Genomic DNA, 27,588 nt, shown 5'->3' with positions numbered 1-27,588 from the left:
TCTTATGTCCTAGGAAAAGATTGTTAACAGAAAGCACAACAGGTATCCAGGATTGTAGTTTATTAAACAGAGTTTTCTTGAATATTTTCAGTAAAACAGAGAATTGACAGCTCATTGGGTTTTTTCTTTTTCCCTAGATATTGTGGATGCTTTATCAGATCCAAAGAAATTTCTCTCAATTACAGAAAAGAGAGCAGACCAAATGAGAGCTATGGGAATTGAAACTGTAAGTAGAAATGGTTGATTAAAGATGGCTAAGTTGTGGGAGTTTGATTATCAAACAGTGTTTACAAAAGCAAGATAAAGATATGAATCAGCAAAGTTAAGGAGTAATGAATTAGCCATTTTAAAATTGAGCTCATCAATTCAACAATAGTTGACTTTTTACAAAAGTGTGGCATGTTTAATAAAATGTGACTACCATCAGAAAAATCCACTTCATCGTCAGTGGCTTAACTCACATCTGGGGATCCCTTCCCCATTAGAAAGAAAATGAAAAACATTTTGTTATGCTTTTAGGAAAGTTTAAAATGTAGGTGGAGCATTTCTAATCAGAAAATCCAACATCTGAAATGTTCCAAAATTCAAAAAATTCACTCAAAAAATTCACTTTTTAAGTGCTGTCATGAGATAGTCATACCTTTGCTTTTTGAAGGTTCACTGTGCATAAACTTTCTTTCATGAACAAAATTCCTAAAAGTATTGTATAAAATTACCTTCAGGCTGTGTGTAAGAAGTATATAAAACATTAATGAATTTTCTGTTTAAACTTGGGTCCCTTCCCCAAGATACCTCATTATGTATATGCAAATGTTCCAAAATCTGATATCCAAAACATTTCTGGTCTCAAGCATTTTAGATAAGGAATATTCAAACTGTACTGTACAGGGTGTTTCTGTGATACACTAAAATACCAGTTATCCCAGTTTAGTGAATTAATGATAATTGCTTTTTATTTTTAGTTGTTTATTTTTTAACAGATAGGATCTCGCTGTGTTGCCCAGGTTAGAGTGCAGTAGTGTGATCATAGCTCACTATGAACTTAAACTCCTGGGCACAAGCCATCCCTCCACCTCAGCCTCCTGAGCAGTTGGGACTACAGATGCGTGCCACTGTACCTGGCTAATTTTTTTTACTTTTTTTTTTGTCAAAACAGGGTCTCACTCTGTAGCCTAGGTTGATGTCAAAGTCTTGGCCTCAAGAAGTCCTCCCACCTTGACCTGCCAAAGCATTGAAATTACTGGCGTGAGCTACCATGCCCAGTCAAAATGGCATTTATTACTGATTTTTCACTGTTTTCCAGCCTTGCATCCCAACCTTCTCCCGTTCCAGTGCACATGTGGGTTGTTTCTTTGTTTTTAAATGTTCTCTTTACCAAACTCCTCAGTTTGGAATGGATGTAGCATCTCTCCAATAGCTAGAAAAAGAGAAAGTATTCTCTGCTTGTTAAGAAGTTGGATCTTCTTTCCTTGGCTGGATCCTTTGCCTTTAAGAGAGTAGAAGTCTAGGAAGGGTATAGTAGAAGTTTACTGGATTCAGTAAAATAAAGAATGTACAAGATATTTGACCTTGAGTGACATTCATTTGGGTCAATATAAATGTTTCTGTTCTAGAGTGACATAGCCGATGTGCCCAGTGACACTTCCAAAAATGACAAGAAAGGAAAGGCCAACACCGCCAAAGCAAATGTGACCCCTCAGAGCAGCTCTGAGCTCAGACCAACCACCACAGCTGCCCTGGCCTCTGGTGTGGAAGCCAAGAAAGGTGAGAGAGAGCCATTGAGCTCCTTTTCTTCTGCACCCACCTTAATTACACGGGGTACAATATCTACAACTTTAGGAAATATATAAATTCGAAGTTCTTTGTGGGAAAGAACCTTTTACACAGTGATGTTAACTAATTCATCCCCACTCTCTTCCAGACCCTCCCATAGGTACTTATCTGGACAGGCAGTGGGCTCATGAACCAACAGAGTTATCACTATTGGACATTTCTAAATTCTCATACTGATCATTTCCCCCCATAAGTAGATGTTTAGCACCCATGATTATTTGTTTGTAAAATTATCGAATGAGCACTTGAAGGCCAATTCCATGTGGTTACCTGTGGATGAAAAGAAAGATCATTAAGAGGTGTCATCAGCCATTGTGTAGGGAAACAACTGTGCTGGTTATTTTAATTGGTTTCCATTCTAATTGGTCAGACATCCCTTGATTGGGTGGTGCCCATTCCATATTGGAGGGAAAGGGAGCAGGGAGAATGCTGATAGGGAGTGGCAAGGAGTTCATCTTTCCTGTTCTGGAAAGAATTCTGGGGTCACCCTGAGAAGGTCATGGGAAATGAGTCAAAGAAGTATTTTAAGAAAATTATAGTCTTGGCAGAAGAATTCATTGAAAATGGGCATGCTAAGGGCAAGGTAAGAATTATGGCACTCATGCTTCTGTTATAACACACCTATCACATTGTGTTGATAGAGTATTAACAACCAGAGAATGAGGTTATTGCAGGTGAGACCACACCTCATCATCAGTGTGTCCCTGGAACCATGCCTAGTTAAGATATAGTAATCTATTTTCTTGGGAAATAAAGGGCTGTTTAATGAATGATAGGGACAAGGAAGTCTGAATTAAGTTGGAAATTGTCAAAAGGAAGAACAGAAATAAGTTGGCAGCTTGGATATGGGCCTTAGGGAGAAAGGGGCTTTGTGGTAAGTCAGACTTCACGAACAAATCCCAGAGATAGATGGTACCATTGAGAGAAGTAGAGGAGTTAGGAGGAGGAGCTGCTTTGGTAAAGAAGATGATTTTGGTCCTGTATTTCACTGAGGTCAAGCTGTTGCTGATACATTTGGGCAGAAATATGCAATTAACAAATCTATCCCAGGTAGAGAAGAAGAAGGAGGGATAGAGAAACAGAATAAGTGTACTTAGAAGGCAGAATGAATGGGAAAAAAGAAAAAAAAGAGGTCTGTGTTCTAAGAAGAATTAGTTTTGAAAAGATGCTGTAGATAAGTCCAGAGAAGTAAAGACTACAAAATTATTGTTGAACCAGGAATGATTGAATGATGAAGGTAGAAACACAGTTAGAAAAATGTGAGACATAATTTAAGACATAAGATGGTTGTTCTGGAAGACAGTAGCATGTTGGTAGGAACTAATAAAGGAAAACAAGGAAAATGCAAAAGAGAGTACATCATAAAACAAGACCATAAGGAAGATCTGAATCAACAAAAAGGGTGAAATTCAGCTGGATAAGGAAGGAAGAGATATGTTCTGTCTGAACCAAGAAGAATAATGAGTGAATAGAAGTTTCAGGATAGAGAGGAAGAATTCTGACAGATGGTGTATCAGTCAGCTTACGCTGCATAACAAATGACCTCAAATTTTAGTAGCTTAAGACAACCACCATTTATTGAGATCATGTTTCACTGGGTTGGTTGGTCTAAACTGGCTTGGCTAATCTCTGTGTCTTGTTATGCACCTGTGATCAGCTGATAGGTTGACTGGAAGGTAGATGTGGGATGACCTTATGCACACATCTGTCATTTGGCAAGTTGTTTCACATCATCCTGAAGCCTGAGCAGGCTTATTCATATGGTACTCCCTGAGTTTAAAGAGCAGCCCTTTTCCAGCCTCTGCTGGTATATCATTGACCATAGCAGGTCACAAGGTGAACCAATATTCAGGGGGTAAAGAAGTAGACTCTACCTCTTGATTACAGGGGAAATAAATAGCGGTCATTTTTGTAGTATAACACAGATAGATTCTATCTGATCTAAGAAGTTGGTTAGGTGACTGCTCTCTGCTGAGAAAGGTAGAGGTAGAACTGAAAAACAACAGTATGGAAAAGCTTTGGAGTTGCCACTGACTGGAGTAGAACAATCCACAAGAAATAAGGAGGAGGTCTGCCACATAGCACACAGGACCCTGGTGAGGGTTGGTGGTGTGTATTAAGTTGATGTAGCTTGATCTCATTACTTCTTCAGCAGTGCCCAGAAACTCAGCAACAACTATGGACAAAGTACAGCTTAGGGAATTGCAAGCCTGAAATTATCATAATGTGTATGGTCTGGGACCAAAAGATTGAAGAGCATTAAGTTATGACATTGTAACAGTGGGCTATTGCTGTGTAACAAGCAACTGCAAAAGTCAGAAATTTAAATAAAGTAAGCATGTATTATAGCTCATGAGCTTGTCTGGGTGGCTTTCTGGTAACGGGTGGATTAGTATTAGTGACTCAGCTAATCTTAGCTATGCTTATTCCAATGTTTGGGGTTCAGCTAAGGTGTCATTGGCTGGGACAAGTGGGCTGTCTTCCTTGTGAACTCTCATCTTTCATCAGCTTAGCCTGGGCTTGTTCACATGACAGTTGTAATGTTCTAAAATGGAGGTGAAAGTACAGATGCTCCTTGACTTATGACAGAGTTACATCCTCATAAGCTGAACATATCGTTAAGTCAAAAATGTGTTTAATACCTAAGCTACTGAACATCATAACTTAGCTTAGTCTAGCCTATTTAAAATGTGCTCAGAACACCTACATTAGTCTACAGTTGGGCAAAATCATCTACCACAAAGCCTATTTTATAATGAAGTGTTAAATATTTCATGTAACTTATTAAGTGCAGTACACTGTAGAGTATACAGCTGACTGAGAGCTGAGGCTTGCTGCAGCCCCAGTACATATCTCTAGCTTAGGAAAAAATCAAAATTCACAATTCAACATATGCTTTCTACTGAATGCATATCACTTTTTCATCATCACAACGTTGAACCACTGTAAGTTGGGGACCATCGGTATGTCAGGTTCCTTGATGAGTCCTAGACTTAGAACTGGCATGACATCCTTTCCACTACATTCCATCATCTCAGGCAAGTCACATGGCCCAGCCCAGATTCAAGAGTTGGGGAAACAGATTCCACATCTTGATGGGAGGAGTTCCAAAGTCACATGTAAGTAGGTGTGGAAACAGGGAGTGGTGGAATTTTTTGGCCATTTTTGCACTCAGTCTGCCACCCTGATCATAATTTATAGGTTAATGTTCCAGGGGGGTAGATACTAGAGGAGAGAGACTTTGCTAGGAAAGGAAAAGGTTAAAGGGAACCAGAAACAAGATGAAAGTAAAAAGCTTGCTTGGTAGGTGTGAGGGAGTGAGTGAAGTTGGCAGGATAGAGATTGCAGTCAGAAAGAGGTACCTCTAAGTACATATCTTGGAGGAGGGGCAGTTGTAAGCAGTGTTAACATCCCATTTACAACTGTCAGTGGGAGGTGAGGTAAAGTGGAGATGAAGATTTCTAGAATGGAAGGCATCATGGAAATAGAAAGGAAAGTCACCCAGCATATTCTTCTCATGCATATTGAATCACTGTGTTGGATGTCTGGGAGCGCCTGCATAGGAAAACCGTAAGTCAGATACTGAAGTTCATGGGGCAGGGCAGTGTGTGACCTAGAAGGACACATGTGGAGGTAGCTAGGCTCAGCAGAGCCTGGTGTAAGTGAGAGGTCTGTTCTTTTGTGTGATAGCTTTTAGGAGAATGACATGGAAGTACAAGAGAGAAGTTTGTAGGTGTTTTTACGACGCCTCTCCGTGGATTGAGGTGGGGTGGGGAGTAAAGCCTTTGGGGAAGAGATGTCATTTGAGAAAGCAAGCTTCCATTTCTTTCCAGAAAACTGTCTTAATTTGAGTCACCCCAAAGCAGACCCTGAGAGAAGGCTTCCAGTGCAAGTAGTTTATTCTGGGGTGCAGTGGATGCGGATAGAGGTGTGAAGAAGTGACACCAGGGAGGGAAGGCAGTCAGTAATTAGAATGTTTTAAAGCCAGTTGCCAGGAGGCACCTGGAACTTAATGTCCTGGAGAACCTCTGGGGGCTAGTATTGGACGTACTTCTCAGAGGTCTGCTCTTAGAGGGAAGAGGGAGCTGGGGAATGTATACCCTGACTCCTGTCAGCCTTTTCTTGAGGGTTCCCGTGGAAGGGGTAAATTCTTGACATTCAAACACTGGCAATTGGAAGTGAACTAGAAGAGCTGATGTAGAGAGGGCCGGGCGTGTGGCTGGAGCAGACAGCATTTGCTACAGACATCTAAGAAGGTGGGGAGGTGTGAAATTCCAAACTGTTTTTCTTAGACATTCAGCCAAACGGCAACGACTGCACCAACACGACTTTATTTTTCTTTCTGATTTTAAGAGCAAAGGATTAAGAAAACCCAGCTCCTAATTTCCAGATTAGCGATTAAGAGAAAACAAGTTATTGTTAAGGAACTGTGCTGATATGAACAAAAATTTTATGTAGTGAATCTTCAATTAGCCAAAACCTTGGGAGCCCCAAATGTGCTGCCTAACCTACTTTCATACCAGGGAAGCCTGTAGACCTGCACGGTCCTATATAGTAGCCACTAACCACATGGGGCTATTTGAATTTCTTTAACAATTAACTTAAAAGTTAAACCTTGAGTTCCTCATTCACACTAGCCACATTTCAGGTGCTCAAGAGCCACAAGGGGCTAGAGGCTGTCAGTTGAACAGACCCACGCGTGGAACATTCCCATTATCATGCAAAGCTCCATGAGGAAGCCTGTTCTTGGCACGCAGATGGAACTGTCCTCTTCTGTAGAGTGTGGGTTTTTTTCTAACTAAATCACTTATGGGAACCAAAATTTTTACAAATTGTGTCTTTTCCCCAAAACACAAAACCAGGTAATTGAGGGAAGTTTATGTTTTTGTTGGTTTCTTTTAATCAAGATTTAGCTGAACCAAGAACAAAAATTAAATAAAAATTGAGAGAGAGAGAGAGAGTAAGTTTCATCAGACTGGGTCAAACTCTTAGAATTTGCTAGCTCTCTGGAGAACCTTGCATACTCCCCAAATCCTGTGTGTTCATTTTTACGGACGAGCGAGCTGAGGCCTAAAGACAGGGAGCTCTTTGTGTGCCAGGAGTCACTCTCTTGCCTTACCCTGCCTCAGTCACTGGGGAGATAGCTTGTGAAGGCCGACTTAGGAGATCAGTAGAGAGCCCCCATGGACCCTTCACACCCTGATCATAAAATGTTACAGATCACAAGGCTGATTTCCCTCAGCCAAAACTTTTCTCCTGCAGCCTGACCACCCTGTCACTAAATGTGCACATCTTAAAATGAATAAAAGGGAAAAACAAGAGCCTGGGACTTGATGCCTATCTCTCTTAAATATATCATACCTAGCCTTTGGGCTTCTAATGGAAATCAATTAATTACAGCACAGAGTGCACATTCATTTTGTTTGCCTAAGATGAAAATCTGCAGTCAAACAGAAACTGTTTGAGGATCTGGCTACAAATGTTGTTGCTATGACAACACCTGGGTTAGCATCACTCAGACGGTAGGATAACTTAGTGTATTACCCTAGCTCCTCCTGATAGCCTCCTGTTATACACTGGCTTGATTTTATTAGTTCCTGTATGTTTAAGGCATTGCTATGCTCAATAGCACATTGCTTAAATGCTAAGATTGAATTTGGTAAAAGGGAGAAGCCAGAAGAAAATGTTTTATTCTGTCATGATGACTGAATTGAGAATAGAGTTGGGAATTAGTTGACTGGTATGATATGCCTTGAACTACAGAGGTAAGAGTAAGGATAATAGATGCTTTGGTGCCTGATCAGCTTCCCTTTATGGGTTCACTATGCCATCTCCCAGCTCCTATGAATTTTGGCTGATTGGGCATTTCACTGCCCTTCTCCAGAGAATTGCCCTGGGACCATGAGAGTTCCCTTGCCTGAAAGGTTTTGTGAAACCTCTATAGCTCTCAGCTGATTGATCCAGGGTTACAAAAGCCCAGCCTCTTTTCGCCAAGGTGGAACGACTCTTGGGTGCCATTTGTACTGAAGAGCTCCCTGTAGGATCAGACTGAGGCTGTATTTCAACTAGAAACACACCCTACCTTCTTCCTTTGCCCCGCTCCACTTCCTTCATTCCCTTAGGGGTTTCTCCTGAGAGTCTGCCCTCAATCAATCACATGCACATGAATCCCCTTCTTAGGCTCTGCTTGTAGGAAACCTGACCTAAGTTAAGACATGGCGACATTTCAATTGTCCAGTTAATTGCTTTGTTATAGGAACTTAAGATGTTTATATTCATCACATGTAAAGCTGCTTCAAAGTCTTTCCATGAGATTTCAATATGTCAATTCTATATTATCAGTTATTCTCTCTAGTTTTTAGTATACATAGTGACTTAATTTTTTTGTTGTTGTTTAGGTATTGAACTTATCCCTCAAGTAAGGATAGAAGATTTAAAGCAGATGAAGGTAAAATTGCTTGACTATTTTGCAAGCACTCTTGTATTACACATATTGGTGACACTGATATATTTTTGTTTCTCACCAAGTGTAATCATTGTGATTACAAAAAAAAAAAACTATTTTTGATTCTATTTTTCTTCCAAAGGCTTACTTGAAGCATTTAAAGAAACAGCAGAAAGAGCTAAATTCTTTAAAGAAGAAACATGCAAAGGTACAGTGTTTTAAAGCTGCTATTTTGTGTTATGTATGGATGAATCATTTGTAGCCAAAAACACTACTTTGAAGCTGATCCCAGACCATTTAACAGCAATAACTCATTCTAACTGGTCAACAATGAAATTAAAAAATAGAATCTGTTTGGGAGTGCTTGTCACTGGTTTGTAGTCTGCATTTCTAACAATTCTTTCAAATGCATAGCAAAGCTTCATCCATTTAAAAATTGTTTCACTAGGCCAGGCACAGTGGCTCATGCCTGTAATCCCAGTACTTTGGGAGGCCAAGGCGAGTGGATCACGAAGTCAGGAGTTCGAGACCAGCCTGACCAACATGGTAAAATCCTGTCTCTACTAAAAATACAAAAATTAGCTGGGCGTGGTGGCATGCCCCTGTAATCCCAGCTACTCAGGAGGCTGAGGCAGGAGAATTGCTTTAACCCAGAAGGCAGACGTTGCAGTGAGCTGAGATCGCGGCTTTGCACTCTAGCGTAGGTGACAGAGTGAGACTCCATCTAAAAAAAAAAAAAAAAAAAAAAAAAAATTAGTTCACGAATAACACGACTATATAAAATATTGAAGAGCAGCTCACAATTCTAGCCACTAGTTACCTAAATTGCCAGGTCACTGTCACATAGTTTGCTATACACAGTGGTGCATGGAGGGAGATGCTAGCAATCTCTCAACCTCCCTCTCATAGCACCTAGAGAGAGAACACTTGTCGCCTTTTCTCCCTTACATAAACCTTGCCCCGTTGCCAGCCTACTTCTGAAATAGATTTATTCTTGCTTTTTACCCATAAGAAGTGGTCTTTTTTGACAGTGATTATGAAAAATTATAAGAGCTAGTTGCAAATTATAAGACAACAGCAGGAGGTGGCCCCAGGAATTATCCTGTGGGTTGAAAAACTTCACGTCACTCAAACATCATCATTTCCAGACTCCTTCACAGGTAAAGAAGGAAAAGGTAGTACCTCTTTCCTTCCTAAAGACGTATAATAACCAGCTGCTGCTGGTAGGATAATGTCTGTCCTCTTCTATTCAGGGCAATGAGAGCAAGAGAAACTTAATTTATAATTTATTAATTTGAAAGAACTTCTGAGCTCTTTTAAACTAATCTTGCAGTCCTACTTCTTTATTCTCTGATCCAAGCCTCAATCCAAGGCATGTCTTTCAGAACTTGGCTTGAGTAATGTACCTTTTAATCATTCCACATATTGAGATGCCGAGAACACTGTCTGGAAACCTGTCATTTCTTTAAGAGTTTGTGCTCCTTTGAGAAGTTGGGCCTACTCTTATCCTAGTAATGTTCCCTGTATTATTGAACTGCTGGCTCAATGGATTTGCTGATACAGTCACTTCACTTCAAAGACTGTTTGTTTCTAAGTTTCATAAATAATTCCATTCAGTGAAATTCCTTACGTTGCTCAATGGGGTTATTGGAGACAGAACAATTTGAAGTAGGGACTTCTTCAGTGTTGCTGGTTATTGACAACAGGCTGAACTATGGAAAGCCAACAGAAAAAGAGTAAGAATGAGAAATAAGAAAGAAAGCACCTTAAATGACTTCAATTATTAGGAATAGAGTGGGTGCCCGTATGCTGCAGCACTATCTAACAGATTTTTCTTGCATTTAAATTGGATCTCTTTTATTGAGCAGACACCTCAGTGGCCTTTGGGCTAGTTGGAAACATAAAGATTTTGGCTTCATTTAATATTTTCTTGAGGCATGGCCAGAAAATATGCTGTGATGGGTAGTAATAGTAGCAACTAGAATTCCTGCATGCTCAGTAATTTTCAGATGCTGTACTCAGCACTTTACATGCATTGTCTCATTTAACACTCTCTACCCTATAAGGTAAATTCTATGTGAGTCTCTATTTACATGTGAGGGAATTAGGAATTAGTGAAGTTATCTGATGTCCCAGAGTTAGGAAGCAGCAGAGCTGATATTTGAACCAAAATCAAGAGTCCAGAATCCATACTCTTGCAGCATTCTCCTGTGTAGGATATGGGATGCTTCACTAAGTGGACAAGTTCCCTCACTGGGTCAAATGCAGTGACATCACATGGGACATTATGGAAAATCACTATCAACTTTGGACAGTGTTGATACATTGCTCATTATCATGACTGTGACTGAGAAAGGATGCTCCTCAGTTTTTAGAACTTAACCTACATCGGAGTTGTCTGTTAACTCCCTGGAGCCATCAGGCCCTGTCCAAGCTAACTTCTAAGATGAAGAATATAATGAATATTTACTTGCCTAATATATACTGATGCCAGCTCTGTTAACATGTCTTTAGGCCAGACATGGTGGCTCATGCCTGTAATCCCAGCACTTTGGGAGGCCAAGGCAAGCAGATCTCACCCGAGGTCAGGAGTTCGAAACCAGCCTGGCCAACATGGCACAACCCTGTCTCTACTAAAAATACAAAAATTAGCCAGACGTGGTGGCGGGTGCCTGTAATCCCAGTTACTTGGGAGGCTGAGGCAGGAGAATCACTTGAACCCGGGAGGCGGAGGTTGCAGTGAGCCGAGATTGCACCACTGCACTCCAGCCTGGGTGACAAGAGCAAGACACTGTCTCAAAAACAAAACAAAGCAAAACAAAACAAAACAAAAAAGCAAGCAAAAGAAAAACATTTCTTTAAAACTGAAAACTGAAAAGCTGGTTAAAGAGAGGGGCACAATGTGGTGAATCTATTACCATTGGACATACTTCATGCCTGATCTCCATATGATGTGTTTATCCTAACACTGATTTTTCTGTCAGTCAACACTTTTAAAGTGGCAATACTAGCTTATACATATTGATACTTGCTTAAGCGCATATTCTTAGGTATTCTCATAATAGTTATATAAAGGAGTACCATAATTATATGAGTATATGAGTTTTATATCGGTTAGCTTTGGCAGGGTAACAAACCACCCTAAACTGTAGTGACTTAAAACAATGATCATTTATTTGGCTCACAATTCTCTGCATCAGCAGTTGGCGCTGGGTTTAGCTGGATGGTTCTTCTGGTCTCAGCTGGATTCACTCATGAATCTGCTGTTACTACCAGTTTGGTTGGCAGATGGAGGACTGGCTGATTTAGGACAGCCTCTGCTAAACCACTTCCTCTCTGCTTTATGTGGTCTCCTGTCTTCCAGCAGGCTAGGCCGGGCTTGTTCACATGGCTGGGGTCCCGAGAGACCAAGCAGATCACGCATGGTTTCTTGTGGCCCCAGCTCAGAACTGACACACCATCGCTTCCACCTCATTTTTTGGCCAAAGTAGGTCCTAAGTCTGGCCTTATGAGGACTCTACCTTTGGACAAGTCTCAAAGTTACATCAGAAGTGGGATTGGATACAGAAAGGGAAATAACTGTGGCCATTTTTATAGTCTGTCAGCCATTCAACAGATTAGCTTATTAATACTTAAAAAAACACAACTTCATTAAATCACCTAGTTTTTAAGTGGTGGAGTCAGGATTTGAACCAAATTCAGCCTGACTTGAGAACTCAGACTTGTAACCACTACACTCAGCTGCCTCTGATGTTTCCCACACTAATTTTTCTTCTCTTCACACATCTTTTTCTTTATGGTCTCAGTAACAGGTTTTTAAGAGCAATCATGAACCTATCAGGGCACAAGATGTCTTGGGTTCCTTCAGGACTGGTTTTTCAACATAAGGTCATTGGGCCAAGAGCTGGAGGCTTTACAAAAAATACGTATTCTAGTGCCTACCTGACACTTAGCTATCATCCCTAAGAAAAGAGTATAGGAAATACATTTTAAATAAACTCCTCTCCTCTGCATGTTAAATTTTGAGGACTGTTTTTTAGGAACATTATGTAGCACTTTTTACTTTCTCTTGACCCCTTAGTAGAAACCCCACTAATTGCCTGCAAAGACGCTTATCAAGCCTCCCTAAAGAAACAGGTTTTACCCTCTTGCCACATAATAGTGAGAATTAGTTCCCCCATCCTTTCTGTGAAAGGACATCTTCAGCTCTTTTATAATAGTTTTCAGCCACCCAACATAGAGCTAAGTCTTACCACCCCAAAACCTTATGTCATAGAATGACCTGCTGAAGAAGAAATATGGCCTGGGCTGCACTCTCCCTACTACTGTGCCCCTGGCCCAGACAGCACTTGGTAGCTAAGAACAGGGACTAGTATTTAGTCTATATCCAGTGACTGTAGGGAGATCTCAGCTCTTACATATTAGCCTAGATCAAGCTTGTCCAACCTGCAGCCCCCAGGCCACATGCAGCTTAGGGTGGCTTTGAATGCAGCCCAACACAAATTTGTAAACTTTCTTAAAACATTGTAATATTTATGCATAGACCTGTTTTGTTTTGTTTTGTTTTGTTTACCTCATTGACTATCGTTAGTGTCAGTGTTTTACGTGTGGCCCAAGACAATTCTTTTTCCAGGATGGCCCAGAGAAGCCAAAAGATTGGCCTAGATAAATAATTCTAATTTTTAGACTTAAAGGGAAGCAGAGAATCTGTGAACTAAACCTCAGCAGTTTAAGAAATAAATATATGGTCCCAAGGCCAGCTTATTTCCAGACTTGCAGGTTAGCTACCAGATAGAAAAGGAACAGTGGTGTAAATGTGAGGTTCTGCCATTTGCAATTAGGTGTGTGATTTGCTCTTAGGATACTGAGAAGAAAAGATGGGGGTAATGACCATTTGTGCCCCAAATGGATATAACGATGCTCATTAAAATGCCTATTTTTGGAAAATGGCAATGGTCAACTGCCTTTGACCCTCTGAGTGTACCGGCAATCAGACTTCTACTTGTCTCTTACTTTCTAGAACCACTTCAATTCGAAATGGAAACTAGGGTAATGGTTTTTCAAGTGTCTATTATATGAGACACAGAAAAAGGAGAATTAATTAATAATAATCCTCCCCCAGCACATGACTAATTGGGATCCAGAGCTACGGTTACTTTCATTAAGAGACAGGCATGTTTTTCAATTGTCCAATGAGGTCAATTTCTTAGAGCCAAAAATGTAAAACCCAAAGTTGGATACATATCTCCATAACATGTTAGAAGTGGAATTACAATTCAAATGCCTATGGGGACCACGCAGGAAGTAGCTGAGGGAAGTTGGCCAGGTGTTGACTCCACAAAAGCTGGGAGCACTCATCTCTATCCACAGGCCAAGTCAGACTGAGCTACCACCATTGGTGCCTGGAGAGTAGATGGGCCAGTCATGTTCTCTTAGAGGAGAGTCAAAAAATCAGAAAGCTTATCTGAATTTCCTAATCTTTTATTATCAGCCTCTAATTCAACCTCTTTTTGAAACCGTGTAGGCAAAAAAAAACTCCAAACTAAAAACTACATCTGCAGGCTGGATACGGTCCTTAGGCTACCAGTTTGCAGCATCAACATTAAATGAGTCAAATGAAATGCCTGAGAAGCCTAGTAAACTCTGGCATTTTTAGTAAAGCTACTGATGGAAAATTTTCTCTTTGCTATGCAAGCAATTTAGATGACAGCACCAACACTGTTGTTAAACTCATCAATTTTAATTCATGGTCAGACCTTAGAACCAGACCTGTAACTTGGTTTTGCAGTGGAAAGGGGCAGAGACACAGCGGTTGCCCGCAGAGTACACCTATTGGTAATCTCAGAGTTACATACTAAGCAAACATGATTTACTCCAATTTTTCAGCACCCTCTGTGGTGCGATCATTCACGCCCATAGTCACATCAGTCACAAGAATGAATTGCAGCGGCAGTTTTTCCCAAAAGAAGCTGAATTTACTCTTAACTTGGATAAGAAAAGTACACAAATTCTTCTAAATGCTGTACATGTTTTTTCCCCAAAATGTCCCAGTTAAGATTGACTTTAAGTCAATACATTTAATTTTGGTACTCTTGGCTTGAATGAATGAGAAATGTATGTCTCTTCCATAGTTTTTCATGATTTAACTAAGGACCAAAAGAATAAAATCAGTAATGGACTTTTTTTTTTTTTTTTTAAGCTAAGATGGAGTTAGAGATCATTTCATGCCTCCTTCATTTTATAGCACAAGAAGCTGAGACTTGACCGGAGCCACATGGAAATCAGTAATTAGGATCCCCATTTCTTTCTGAAAGGAGAAGTGGTGTCTGGGAATCAAGTTATCGTGAAACACTTCAGCAATCACTGCCTGCTGCACAGGGATGGAGTTTTGAGTAAAAAGAGAAACAGAGACAATTTTTCAGGACCAGCTTTCCTGTTACTGACATTAATTGTAATCACTTTCATTCAATATGCTTTCAGTTTTTCAAATTATTTCTGCATACGTTGGGTAACCTTGCACCTCATAAGCAACTCATGAATTAGGTTAGGCAAAGGTACCTAACTCAGTTTTCTTTTCTTTTCTTTTTTGTTTTTTTTTTTGAGATGGAGTCTTGCTCTGTCGCCCAGGCTGAAATGCAATGGCATGATCTCGGCTCACTGCAACCTCTGCCTCCCGGGTTCAAGTGTTTCTCATCCCTCAGCCTCCAGAGTAGCTAGGATTACAGGTGTGTACCACCACGCCCAGCTAATTTTTGTATTTTTAGTAGAGATGGGTTTTCGCCACGTTGGCCAGGCTAGTCTTGAACTCCTGACCTCAGGTGATGTACCCGCCTCAGCCTCCCAACGTGCTGGGATTATAGGCATGGGCTACTGCGTCAAGCCCTAACTTAGTTTTCTAATAAAGACATTGAGGCCTGGGAAGATTTATATGTATTACACAAGGGCAGTTGGTTAATTATTGGCTGAGCTGGGACCACAGTCTAAGTCCTCTTGCTATTTTCCCATGCAGACTTTTTACTCATGCAATAAATACTTATTGAGCATCTACTTTGTACCAAGCTTTGTGCCATGTACTGGTAAAGAGAAAAGACCTGCCCTGCCCTTGTAGGGCATATTACATAGAGTTGAATCCATCGTAAACAACTTTGTGGTACAAACAGCCCCATTCCTCATATCTAATTGGATTAATAAGGTTCACCAACATATTTTCTTAGGATAAGATCTGTGTCAATTTATTTCCAAGCCTCAAAGTCTCCACTTGTCCTGTTCTGCACTAAAATATTTAAAGAAATAGTCTTTACCCTCATTTCAGTGATATTTACAAGATAATATAGGACTGTAGCACTTCTGATATATTTTGAGACTTACAGAAAGCCCCTTATTTATTTATTTATTTATTTATTTTTTTTTTTTTGCCCAGGAAAAATTAACACATGTGTTCGTCAACCATAATGACTTCTAAATCTTAGAAAGAAGACTAGGAGGAGGGCATTTTAGTAGGTACCAAGGTATTACAAGAGTAGTTAAATATATTCAGAGATACATCAACATGTTCCTCTATTCCTGGAGCAGTAGATCAAGTGTGGAGGAAAGATTTATTTAATTAGTCTGATTGATATCCCTGTCTCAAGTCACTCTCTGTATGTTATCATGGGTATTGAATAGTATAGATAGGTTTGTATGTCACTGTGTTTGGAATAAGCTGTAACACACATTTAAAATGTGATTTACATTAGATTTACTTTTAATCCTAACAACCCTATGAAGTAAGCATCACTATCCCAATTATAAAGATGAGCATACTCTGGAAAGGTAAGTGACTCACCCCAGGACTGAAGAATGCATGTCCTTAACCCAGTGCTACATTGCAGAAGCTCTGGCTGAAATGTGTTTATTGGACAAAGCTGCACTCACATTGGTAATATGGCTAGATTTATGGGGCAAGACATTGTTACCGTAAGCCCAGATCACAGCAAGTCCACCTAGCCTTTGACCCCACTCTTAGTTCCTATATTGGGAATCTTCCTATCCAGCATCACCCTTCTCCACTCCTTCTCCTAAAGACAAGAATGCTGAGGCCTTGTGCATGAATGCATTTCTAAGGACTTTGTATATAAATGAATTGTATATCAAGTCCTGTGTTAATTCACTTAGTAGCTGGGAAATTAAAGAAGTCTTGGTAAAGACTTAAAAATTCCTTCCCCATTTATATGTTTTGAAACCTCTAAAAGAAGTTGATGAATTAGATTTGCATAAAGTCAAGCCTACCTTAGAAAGAAAATAAATTTGCTTTTAAATTAAGTCACTCATTTTTTTCAATAAGTGAAAGGAAAGATGACTGTGAGAGGGGTTATATAACCAGAACAACAGGTACACCCATTCCAGTCATGAATAGCATCCCATTTCTCTCGTTCTCCAGAGTAAGATTAGGCTATAACATCAAGTATCATTTAGAGTTGGAACTTTCTGATCGTACCGATTTCCTCTGTGCTTGGGAGGCTGAGCAGCTAAAGAAATCTGATTTCATATAAGTCATTGGCTGTAGCCAAATGCCTTTTTCTCTGTCCAGGAAGAAATAATGTTTATATTGAAATGCCTACTTTCCAAAGCATTGCAGCCCCAATTTCAATGATTATGTGAAGCAGACGGGAAAATATTTTAAATGTCTGTAAAACAGAAGACCATAGCTCCTGAACACTTCATCCTCATAAACTGCATCTAGATAAGTAAGCCAGTGAAAATATTAAATGATGTAGATTCAAATTCAGCTTCTGGTGACGAACACAGTGATGACTCTCGTTATATAATGATGGCATTCAAGAGCTCCAAAATGTGCAGATGTTTAGAAACCATGTCACATGATGAATAGTTACATTTAGCATATACAAGAGAAGAAATATGGTGGCTGAACTTGCATGTTTGAGGACTAATGTGTGGAAGGGGCAGTAGGCTAATTACATGCCTCAAACAGCAGAACAGAGATGAATGGGTGGAAATACTACAGAGGTGTGTATGTGTAGAAGAAAGGACTTCGAGATGATTGGCACTACCCATTGCTGAGCAGGGGTGCATTTGAATTGGGCGTGTTCACTAGACTGAGGCTAGAGACTCCCAAGTTGGGAATGCCCTTGGACAAAAAAACTAGCGTTGAATGAGAGATCTGGAATCTGCACTGTTCTCAGATTTGGTTACTCCTTGACTTTCTAAATGAAGACTCTAGGGAAGCTGGAAAGTGACGCCAGCCCTATATGGTGTGAGCTATGCTAAAAGTCCAGTTCGTAACTGCAAATCCTTCTTGTTCAGGAGCACAGTACCATGCAGAAGTTACACTGCACGCAAGTTGACAAAATTGTGGCACAGTATGACAAAGAGAAGTCGACTCATGAGAAAATCCTAGAGAAGGCAATGAAGAAGAAGGGGTAATGCTGTTTATTTCCTTCTGAAGACTTTCTCTGTGTTTATATTTTGTCTTTTCCCACAGTTTTGCTGCTGTTTAGGTCAAGGAAGAACTTAGTGTTGACTTGATTTTCATCATTAAAAATTATCCCTGGAAAGTAAGAAACTCATTCATTTTAAAGCTCTAACATCATAACAGGGCAATGAGTGGATGTAGCTTCTGGTTTGGGGAAGGTTCTCAGCAGAGATTCTGAAATCTTTTAATTCATCATAATTAGTTCTAATATGAGAAAGAAAGCTTAGCCTCAAATAATTGAAAAAAAAATACCTCTTTACTCTGAGAATTGATTGTCCTTTTTGATTTTAAATTTAAAGAAAAGTTGCCAAAATAGTACAGAGTTCCCTTATACCCTTAATTCATTTTCCCTAAGTGTTAACATCTCACATAATCATAGTACAGTTGTCAAACCAGGAAACTAACAGTGGTGCAATACCATTAACCAAGCCACAGTGATTTTTCACATTTTGCCAGTTTTTCCACAAGTGCTTGTTTTCCACTCTGGGATCGCCTCCAAAATTGCACATAGCATTTAGTTGTCATCTTAGTATATAATTCCTCAATCTCTCCCTGTCTTTTGTGACTTTCACTTTTGAAGAGTGCTGGTCAGTTGTTTTGTAGAATGTCTCTCCTTTTGGATTTGTCTGATATTTCTCATGATGAGAGTGAGGTTATGCATTTGTGGCAAGCGCACCACGGAAGCGATGCTGCTTCCTTCTCAGTCCATGATATTGGGGAGTTGGGGGGGTGACACTGATGTGTCCCATTATTGATGATGTTAACCTGGATGATGTGGTTAAGATGGTATCTGACAGGTTTCTGCACTCTCAGGATACTTTTTTCCCTTTATAAATACTTTGGGGAAAATTCCGTGAGACCATGCATACATTCTATTTATCTGAGAAATTATTTTTCCTCCTTTTGACCTTCTCCATGGGTTCTCTCTGTTTTTTATCTCTTTCCTTCAGTCCCTGCTGATGTCTTCTAGTTTTCCACAACCTTTGGCATGAAAGAAAAGGAGAATGAGATTTCTTTTTCATACTTGGGTTTTTTGGTGTTTGGTTTTTGTTTTCTATTTTTTGTTTTAACAGTCACTCAAGATATACCCAGAAAATTAAGGTCTGAAAACAGAACAGATTATGGTGGTTATAATTTTCTTGGACATTGGTTCGTATTGCTGAAATTTCAGATCTCAAGATCTAAGTTCATGACATGAAACCAATGTAATTTGCTTGAGGAGTAAACGGTGGGTAACTAAAATGCCTGCCCTGGACTCAGGCCTCACTATTTGAGAGGTACCTTCATTTTTATTAAAGTTGTATTTTTCAGAAAAATACAAATCAGGCACTGATTATTGAGCATCTGTTATTATGTATTATCTGCCTTTTGTTTTCCCCGCAGGTTTCACTGTGTATCGTTGAGGCAGAAATGTGCCTGTTGCTTAGAAAACATTTTGATCTGTATTTTAAGTGAGTGAGTCACCCACCTCAGAGCTCATGTGGCAATATTGGTAGTGATTGCAGTAAGTTTTGAGGAGCTGTGATTCTTCTAGATTGTAACCACATCAGCTTTGGCCTATTTCTTTTTTGTAAATTAATTTTTCATATTTAATGACGTTTTAGGCTATAATATTGAAAGTGATGGTGACATAGACTCTAATACCAAGGAGCAAATTATTGACAACTTTATAGTACTCTCCAAGAATAAGGTTATTTATATTTACAAGATACCTTTTCAAAAAATGTTTCACGCATTTTTGTGGATTGGTGTATTTAGAAACACAGTTTTGGCTTAACCAAACCAAAAATCTTTATTAAGGAGATTTCAGACGCAAGCACCATAGAGTAAATTTCTTTGCTAAAAATAATAGTACAATTTTTGGATTCAATCAATCATGAGTGCTACCTTTAGAAATTAAAAAAAAAACTGATAAACTATATCTTTACCTCATGATTGTTTTTACTCTCAAAGATAATGTGGGATCAAAATGTAACTTATTATAAACTTGATGGTTAATAGAAATGTTCCTGGTGTGACACTTACCCTCCAAAACAGGCTATTGAGTGCTCTTGGAGGTCTCTCAACAAATAAAGCCCTGTTTTATCCTAAATGTAGGTGAGACTGGGAAAGTCTAATCTGTAGATTTCTTCCTGAGCCTGTGCTGTCAACTGCAGCACTCCTACCTACCAGGCTCTCCACACAGAGCATTTCCAAGTACTCTAAACAGCAGAATCTTAGCAATACATTAAAAGGTACTTCAAAATCAGACATCAGATACTTTCTTCTGGAAGCCATATCTGAGGAGAGTTTCTCATCATTAATATTGACCGTGGTATCAAGATTGCCTGGACTTGGTCTTGCTATGTCGCCCAGGCTGAAGTGCTGTAGCACAATCTTGGCTCAATGCAACCTCCACATCCCAGGTTCAAGCAATTGTCGTGCCTCAGCTTCTTGAGTAGCTGAGACTACAGGCACATGCCACCACGCCCAGCTAATTTTTTGTATTTTTAATAGAAATGGGGTTTCACCATGTTGGCCAGGCTGGTCTCGAACTCCTGACCTCAAGTGATCGACCTACCTTGGTCTCCCAAAGTGCTGGGATTACAAGCGTGAGCCACTGCACCCAGCCTCCCTGGACTTTTAACTGCAACTGAGTTAGTGAAAGGGGAAACTGTGACAGTCCTTGGAGCTTTCTCATGTAGGATCTATTTTTGAAACAAATGAAAGGTTTTCCCTTACTCTTACCTACTCAGCTGAAAGGAACGATTGACCTGGGAAAGGGAAGTTTTATTCAAGTGCTTCCAGCTTTGGCTAATGACTACCTCTCATATGCTTTCCACTCAAGGATCTTTAAGATGATGGCAAAAAGATGAATGAGGGAACAAGGAAAGACAAGCTAAACTTGGGAAAATTCTAAATTATGGAAATTATTTTGCATAGCCCGAATATAAAGAAGGTTGATGGACTAGAAAGGGGAAAATAAAATCATGATTTTTATATAAATATTACAAGTGCATACCCTTATACCCACAGATGAGACTGTTGAATAAAATCTCTCATTGCATTTACTGTGAAAGATTGGTCTAGAATTAAGTCATGGGAATGTTTCGGCAGTGCTGCAAACTCACCAAATAAAAGAAGAGGGAAGAAACTTGCTCAGTGCCAGCCATTGAGAAGTGCTAGATTTGATGCGAGACCTTACATTTTTAGAGTAATGATTCTCTCAGAGGAACTCAGAATTATATTATAATGAAGCATTCTCACTTGAGCTATAATAACCTAGAGTATACATGCTAAAGACGAAGCTCAGGACCTGTTCTTGTTTCAGCAGCAATGTGGATATTCCAAAAGGAAGACATAATCACTGAAATAAGCAGTAATAGTTGCTGGGCACTCGCCTAGCATATATTTCCTACTCACAATAGAATAAGAAGCAAAAATTGCCCTATGGTGCCAAGGATTGCTATTTTCTCCTTCACTGGCATATTTAAAAGACAAAAATCTGGCTTTATAACCAAATGGAAGAATGAAAAATTCACTTCAAGGCTGAGGACCTATTTTCCAGTTTTCATCCCAAATAATATTTTATTGAATAAGTGAAAAATAGCTTGAAGAAAAACAGGAACCAAAATGGAAACTGACAACAGCCCCTTAACAATGAAATAATTGTTAGGTTTGAAGTGCCTCTTTGTGTAGTGGTTGAATTGAGTAATCATGAAACAGATAATATTTTGTAAGGTGTGAATCTATTACTAGAAAAACCAGTGTTGCCCAATGAGCCATGACATCTCCTATTTGATGAATATATTATCTTCATCAGAAAGCTTTGTAGCAAAGACCTATGGGAATGGGAAAATATCTAATTTCTGGCATGCATTTTCAACTTTCCATTTTCAGGGGAAGTAATTGTCTTGAAATGAAAAAAGAAACAGAAATTAAAATTCAGACGCTGACATCAGATCACAAATCTAAGGTAAGACAATGGCCATTTTTGTAGCAGTGACTTGCAGAAGACACTTTGTAATTTTTTAGAAGGAGTACCTATTATAAATCAGAAATAACAGTAGCCCAGAGCTGGTCTAGTAGCCTGCAACTGATCTGAGATGTCAGGGGAGCCCAGGGTTCATATTTGCCTCAGTCTCACTGGCTTTAAGAGACATTTCATGGAACATCTTCTTTTGTCTTGTCTGTTGAACTATACTAACAATATTTATGTTGCCTGCCTCAGAGGCATCAAGTAAAACAATAAATGAAGATACTAAAAGGAAACATTATATAAAATACAGAATATACTTCCCTATAGAAATAACATTAAACATAGGACAGAAAACCACCCAAATTGGTAGTTGATACTTACTCCATCCTAACTTTACATGGAAATTTGGGATGAGAAAAAATTAAGAGGTGATATTCTAAAAGAGAAGCCTAATTACTCACATTTTCTTAAAGACAGGAGAAAGTAGGAGCTTGAGAGACTTTAATCAAGTTTGTGGGCATTTGGAGAACTAATTGTTAAGTTCCAGTTAAGAACAAAAACAATTCTTCCAGGAATAATAGTTTTTAAATGAAAAGGAAAAAAAAACCCAACAACAGCTGTTAAAGAAAGCTCCCAAAAATAGCTGTAGTCAAACCAGCCAGCCTCATCTATCTATATGCAGCTGTGTCATCTGGCCCAGTGGCTCTGCTGCATGCATGGAGCAACCAAGCTGTTCAAGATGTTCTCCTTGGTGGCTATATATTTTGTGGGGCATGAACTCTACAGAGGCAGTAAGCCACGTGTCTTTAAGAGTTATTCGGCACCTATCTCTTCTTAACTGGAATGTTTGGGAATTAGTAGTCGTGCAAACTGTCATGATTCTTAGATGCTTGGCATCAATAAGAGAAGCCTTGGCAACAGTATCAGTTTGCTTTTGCTGTATAATGAACTGTGTCAAAGAACAGCACATTAAAACAACTACTACAGTTTATTAGGTCACAATTCAGTGGGTCAGAAATTTGGGCCGTACTTCTGCTCATTTTGGCTGGAGACATTTGTATATCTACAGTCAGTTGGGGGCGTATGGCCTTATTTATGTATCTGGTAGTTGGCTGGCTGTTGGTTGTTTTCCCACATGATCTATCAACCTCCAGCAGGCTAGCACAGGCTCAGTCACAGGGTAGTCACAGGGATCCAAGCATAGCAGAAGGGCAAGTACTTTCCAGCCTCTGCTTGCATCACATTTGCAACTATCTCATTGGCTAAAGCAAGTCACAGGTCGCCCAGATTCAAGGAGCTGGAGAAATAGACTCCAGCTCTTGACAAGAGGCACTGCAAAACCCCATTGCAAAGAGCTTGGATATTGGGTGGGGAAGACTTTCTGCCCTAGTATCTATCAGGGTGACACAGTAAGTCATGATCCAGAAATAAAAGAACACACAGCTCTCTATTCAGACATGTGAAATCTTCTGAAAACCCGGAAAGTGAAGCTGGAAAAACATAAAGTGATAAAGATAATCCTGATAGAATTGGTAAAGGACAATTTACCAAGGCCTGCACAAACCAGAGTGGTGGCTGAGTGTGGTGGCTCACGCCTGTAATCCCAGCACTTTGAGAGGCCAAGGCAGGTGGATCACCTGAGATTGGGAGTTCAAGACCAGCCTGGCCAGCATGGTGAAGCCCTGTCTCTACTAAAAATACAAAAATTAGTTGGGTGTGGTGGCACGCGTCTGTAATCCCAGCTACTTGGGAAGCTGAGGCAGAAGAATCGCTTGAACCCAGGAGGTGGAGGTTGCAGTGAGCCGAGATCATGCCCCTGCACTCCAGCCTGGGGAACAGAGGCAGACTCTGTCTAAACAAAACAAAACAAACAAATAAACAAAAAACAAAACAAAGTGTGTGAGGCAGTGAAATAAGGGTTCACAGTTAACTATTCAGAGCCAAAGCAATTGATTTATTTTAATAAGCAATAACTTCCTGCTTCCCATTGATTAATACATATTATTTTTTGGTGGTTATAGGTGTCTCATGATTCACCAAGTAAATTGGTGGGAAGAATCTGAAACATCTGAATAATGTTGTGCTTTTGGGTTCGTACCTGACCTATGAGGATTACAATGGCACTGTCCCCTTTTTTCCAAACAGGTCAAAGAGATTGTAGCACAGCACACAAAGGAATGGTCAGAAATGATCAATACCCACAGTGCTGAGGAGCAAGAAATCCGAGACCTGCACCTCAGCCAGCAGTGTGAGCTGCTGAAAAAGCTACTCATCAGTGCCCACGAGCAGCAAACCCAGCAGCTGAAACTGTCCCATGACAGGTGGGGGAATTGCCATCTCCAGAGTTAACATCTAATCTTTAAAAACAAAAGCTGATTTTGTGTATATAAGAGAACCAAAGTAATAAGTGAAATCAATTTGACATACAACATGTAGCTCTTTCGTGTATCTCATCATATGGCTGATTATGCATTTCTTATAGTAAGATGAGCTATAAGAAATGGCCCCCACAGGCCAGATGCAGTGGCTCACACCTGTAATCCCAGTGCTTTGGGAGGCCAAGGCAGGAGAATTACTTGAGCCCAGAAGTTCGAGACATGTCTATTTTTAAAAAAGAAAAAAGAAATGGCCCCTGCCATTACAGGGCTTACAGGTGTTGGCAGGATACTACACCCATGTGAAAAGTTAAATCAGATAACAAAGTAGCATATGACACATATTTTTAAATGTCATGGGCACTAAGGGCATCCAGCTCAGAGGAGCTCTACCTTTTCAGAGTGGTCACGGAGACTTTTCAGAATGGTAGGGCTGGAACTGGCCTTTGGAGAATGATCTGGAGTCTTTTAGGAAGAAAAGACACACAGAGAGATAAAGATCAATCAGTTGAGTTCCTAGAGTGACCAGGTTCTGATCACTTAATGGCTATCTGTGGAGAGAGCCTCCCTTTCCCTTCCTTACAGTGTTAGGACTTCTGTGAATTTTGGAAAGATAGACCTGATTAAGAAACAGCAAAGTATCAGTTTATTTTGGCCTGTGCCCACTTCAGCAAAGTGAATATTGCATTTGAAATACTGCAAGCCATGAGCTGGACTTATCCCTGAGCAGAAGAAGGTTGGTGTTTGTTACATCTTTATCATAGCTCGGTTGCAGCTTGCTTGGTTCTCACTTAGTGCCTACCGTATGCCACAGTTAGGGTCTATTGAGACACAACAGGAGTAGAAAATAGAAGCATTATACAAATAAATCAAACAAAAAGTGTTTTTAATGCCAACTTCATAAATTATCTGGCTGCATGCCCAAATTCCCAGTGTTACTTTAGAGTGACAGATACTGCCACAAGAACAAAGTGTTTTTGCCATGGTTTCCAATTCTCATTTGAGGCAACTAAATGAGGTCTCGCATGCTCCATTTTCTGTGGGATAATGTGCTGTACCCCCATGCATTTTAAAGCATTCTATTTACTCCTATAGGATTAGAAGTTGTCTTTTCTTTTTTCCTTAGAAATGCTCTTGATTTATTATGCAGAAAGGTGTGTTCATCATTCTGCCTTTGATGATTGCTACAATGCCAAATTTTAGTGCCTACCTTTATTCAAAGATACTTCATGGAATACAGCATGGCACTTGTCTAATCTTCTTTTATATTGTTGAATAAAGAAAAAAACATTAGCTCACAACAGTAGGCAATATCTGAAAGGAAAAAACAAAATACACTAATTATTGAATTGCTTAGGAAGTCATTTGAAGAGATCATGACCTAGTTACTAAAATACTTTAAAAAAATAAATCCGTGGGCTTCCTGCCAAGATGGCCGAATAGGAACAGCTCTGGTCTGCAGCTCCCAGCATGATCAATGCAGAAGATGGGTGATTTCTGCATTTCCAACTGAGATACCTGGTTCATCTCATTGGGACTGGATGGACAGTGGATGCAACCCAAGGAGGGTTAGCCGAAGCAGGGTGGGACATCACCTCATCCGGGAAGCACAAGGGGTCAGGGTACTTCCCTTTCCTAGCCAAGAGAAGCCATGACAGACTGTACCTGGAAAAACAGGACACTTCCGCCCAAATACTGTGCTTTTTCCCAAGGTCTTAGCAATCGGCAGACAAGGCGATTCTCTCCTGTGCCTGGCTTGGCAGGTCCCACACCCACGTAGCCAGGCTCACTGCTAGCACAGCAGTCTGAGATCGAACTGTGAGACAGCAACCTGGCCAGGGGAGGGGCATCCACCATTGCTGAGGCTTGAGTAGGTAAACAAAGTGGCCAGGAAACTCGAACTGGGTGGAGCCCACCTCAGCTCTGCAATGCCTACTGCCTCCAAAGACTCCCCCTCTGTGGTCAGGGCATAGCTGAACAAAAGGCTACAGACAACTTCTGCAGACTTAAACATCCCTGTCTGACAGCTCTGAAGAGAGCAGTGGTTCTCCCAGCACGATGTTTGAGTTCTGAGAGCAGACAGACTGCCTCCTCAAGTGGGTCCCTGACCCCTGTGTAGCCTAACTGGGAAACATCACCCAGTAGGGGCCAACAGACACCTCATATAGGTGGGTGCCCCTCTGGGACAAAACTTCCGCAGGAAGGATCAGGCAGCAATATTTGCTGTTCTGCAGCCTCCACTGGTGATATCCAGGCAAACAGGGTCTAGAGTGGACCTCCAGCAAACTCCAACAGACCTGCAGCTGAGGGACCTGACTAGTAGAAGGAAAACTAACAAACGGAAAGGAATAGCATCATCATCAACAAAAAGGTCATCTACACCAAAACCCCATCTGTAGGTCACCAACATCAAAGACCAAAGATAAATAAAACCACAAAGATAGGGAGAAACCAGAGCAGAAAAGCTGAAAATTCTAAAAACCAGAACACCTCTTCTCCTCCAAAGGATCACAGCTCCACACCAGCAATGGAACAAATCTAGAAGGAGAATGACTTTGACGAGTTGACAGAAGTAGGCTTCAGAAGGGTCAGTAACAGCAAACTTCTCTGAGCTAAAGGTGCATGTTTGAACCCATCACAAGGAAGCTAAGACCTTGAAAAAAGGTTAGACGAATGGCTAACTAGAATAAACAGTGTAGAGAAGACCTTAAATGACCTGATGGAGCTGAAAACCATGGCACAAGAGCTTTGTGACACATACACAAGCTTCAATAGCCTATTCAATCAAGTGGAAGAAAGGGTATTGGTGATTGAAGATCAAATTAATGAAATAAAGCGAGAAGACAAGATTAGAGAAGAAAAAGTAAAAAGAAATGAACAAAGCCTCCAAGAAATATGGGACTATGTGAAAAGACCAAATCTGTGTTTGATTAGTGTACCTGAAAGTGACAGGGAGAAGAACCAAGTTGGAAAACACTCTTCAGGATGTCATCCAGGAGAACTTCCCCAACCTAGCAAGAGAGGCCGACATTCAAATTCAGGAAAGACAGAGACCACAAAGATACTTCTCGAGAAGAGAAACCCCAAGACACATAATTATCAGATTCACCAAGGTTGAAATGAAGGAAAAAATGTTAAGGGCAGCCAGAGAGAAAGGTCGGATTACCCACAAAGGGAAGCCCTGCAGACTAACAGCAGACCTCTCAGCAGAAACCCTACAAGCCAGAAGAGAGTGGGGGCCAATATTCAACATTCTTAAAGAAAAGAATTTTCAATCCAGAATTTCATATCTAGCCAAACTAAGCTTCATAAGTGAAGGAGAAATAAAATCATTTACAGGCGAGCAAATGCTGAGAGATTTTGTCACCACCAGGACTGCCATACAAGAGCTCCTGAATGAAGCATTAAACATGGAAAGAAACAACCTGTAGCAGCCACTGCAAAACCATGCCAAATTATAAAGACCATTGATACTATGAAGAAACTGCATCAATTAATGGGCAAA

General features: G+C 40.2%; 1 protein-coding gene across 1 annotated transcript in view; it reads left to right on the top strand.

Annotated features, from left to right (window-relative positions):
- Nucleotides 1-27,588, top strand: part of PLCB4 (phospholipase C beta 4) — a 266,056-nt gene that overhangs the window by 218,377 nt on the left and 20,091 nt on the right. Inside the window, exons 27-33 of the mRNA XM_031934696.1 lie at nt 138-226; nt 1,614-1,764; nt 8,232-8,281; nt 8,421-8,486; nt 17,582-17,697; nt 21,630-21,705; nt 23,854-24,029. Of these exons, the coding sequence (XP_031790556.1) occupies nt 138-226; nt 1,614-1,764; nt 8,232-8,281; nt 8,421-8,486; nt 17,582-17,697; nt 21,630-21,705; nt 23,854-24,029 (724 nt within the window). The remainder of the gene's footprint in view (nt 1-137; nt 227-1,613; nt 1,765-8,231; nt 8,282-8,420; nt 8,487-17,581; nt 17,698-21,629; nt 21,706-23,853; nt 24,030-27,588) is intronic.

This window comes from Piliocolobus tephrosceles, chromosome 20 (assembly GCF_002776525.5).
Source record: "Piliocolobus tephrosceles isolate RC106 chromosome 20, ASM277652v3, whole genome shotgun sequence".
Classification (NCBI taxonomy): Eukaryota; Metazoa; Chordata; class Mammalia; order Primates; family Cercopithecidae; genus Piliocolobus; species Piliocolobus tephrosceles.
This window is presented reverse-complemented; position numbering and strand designations above follow the sequence as displayed.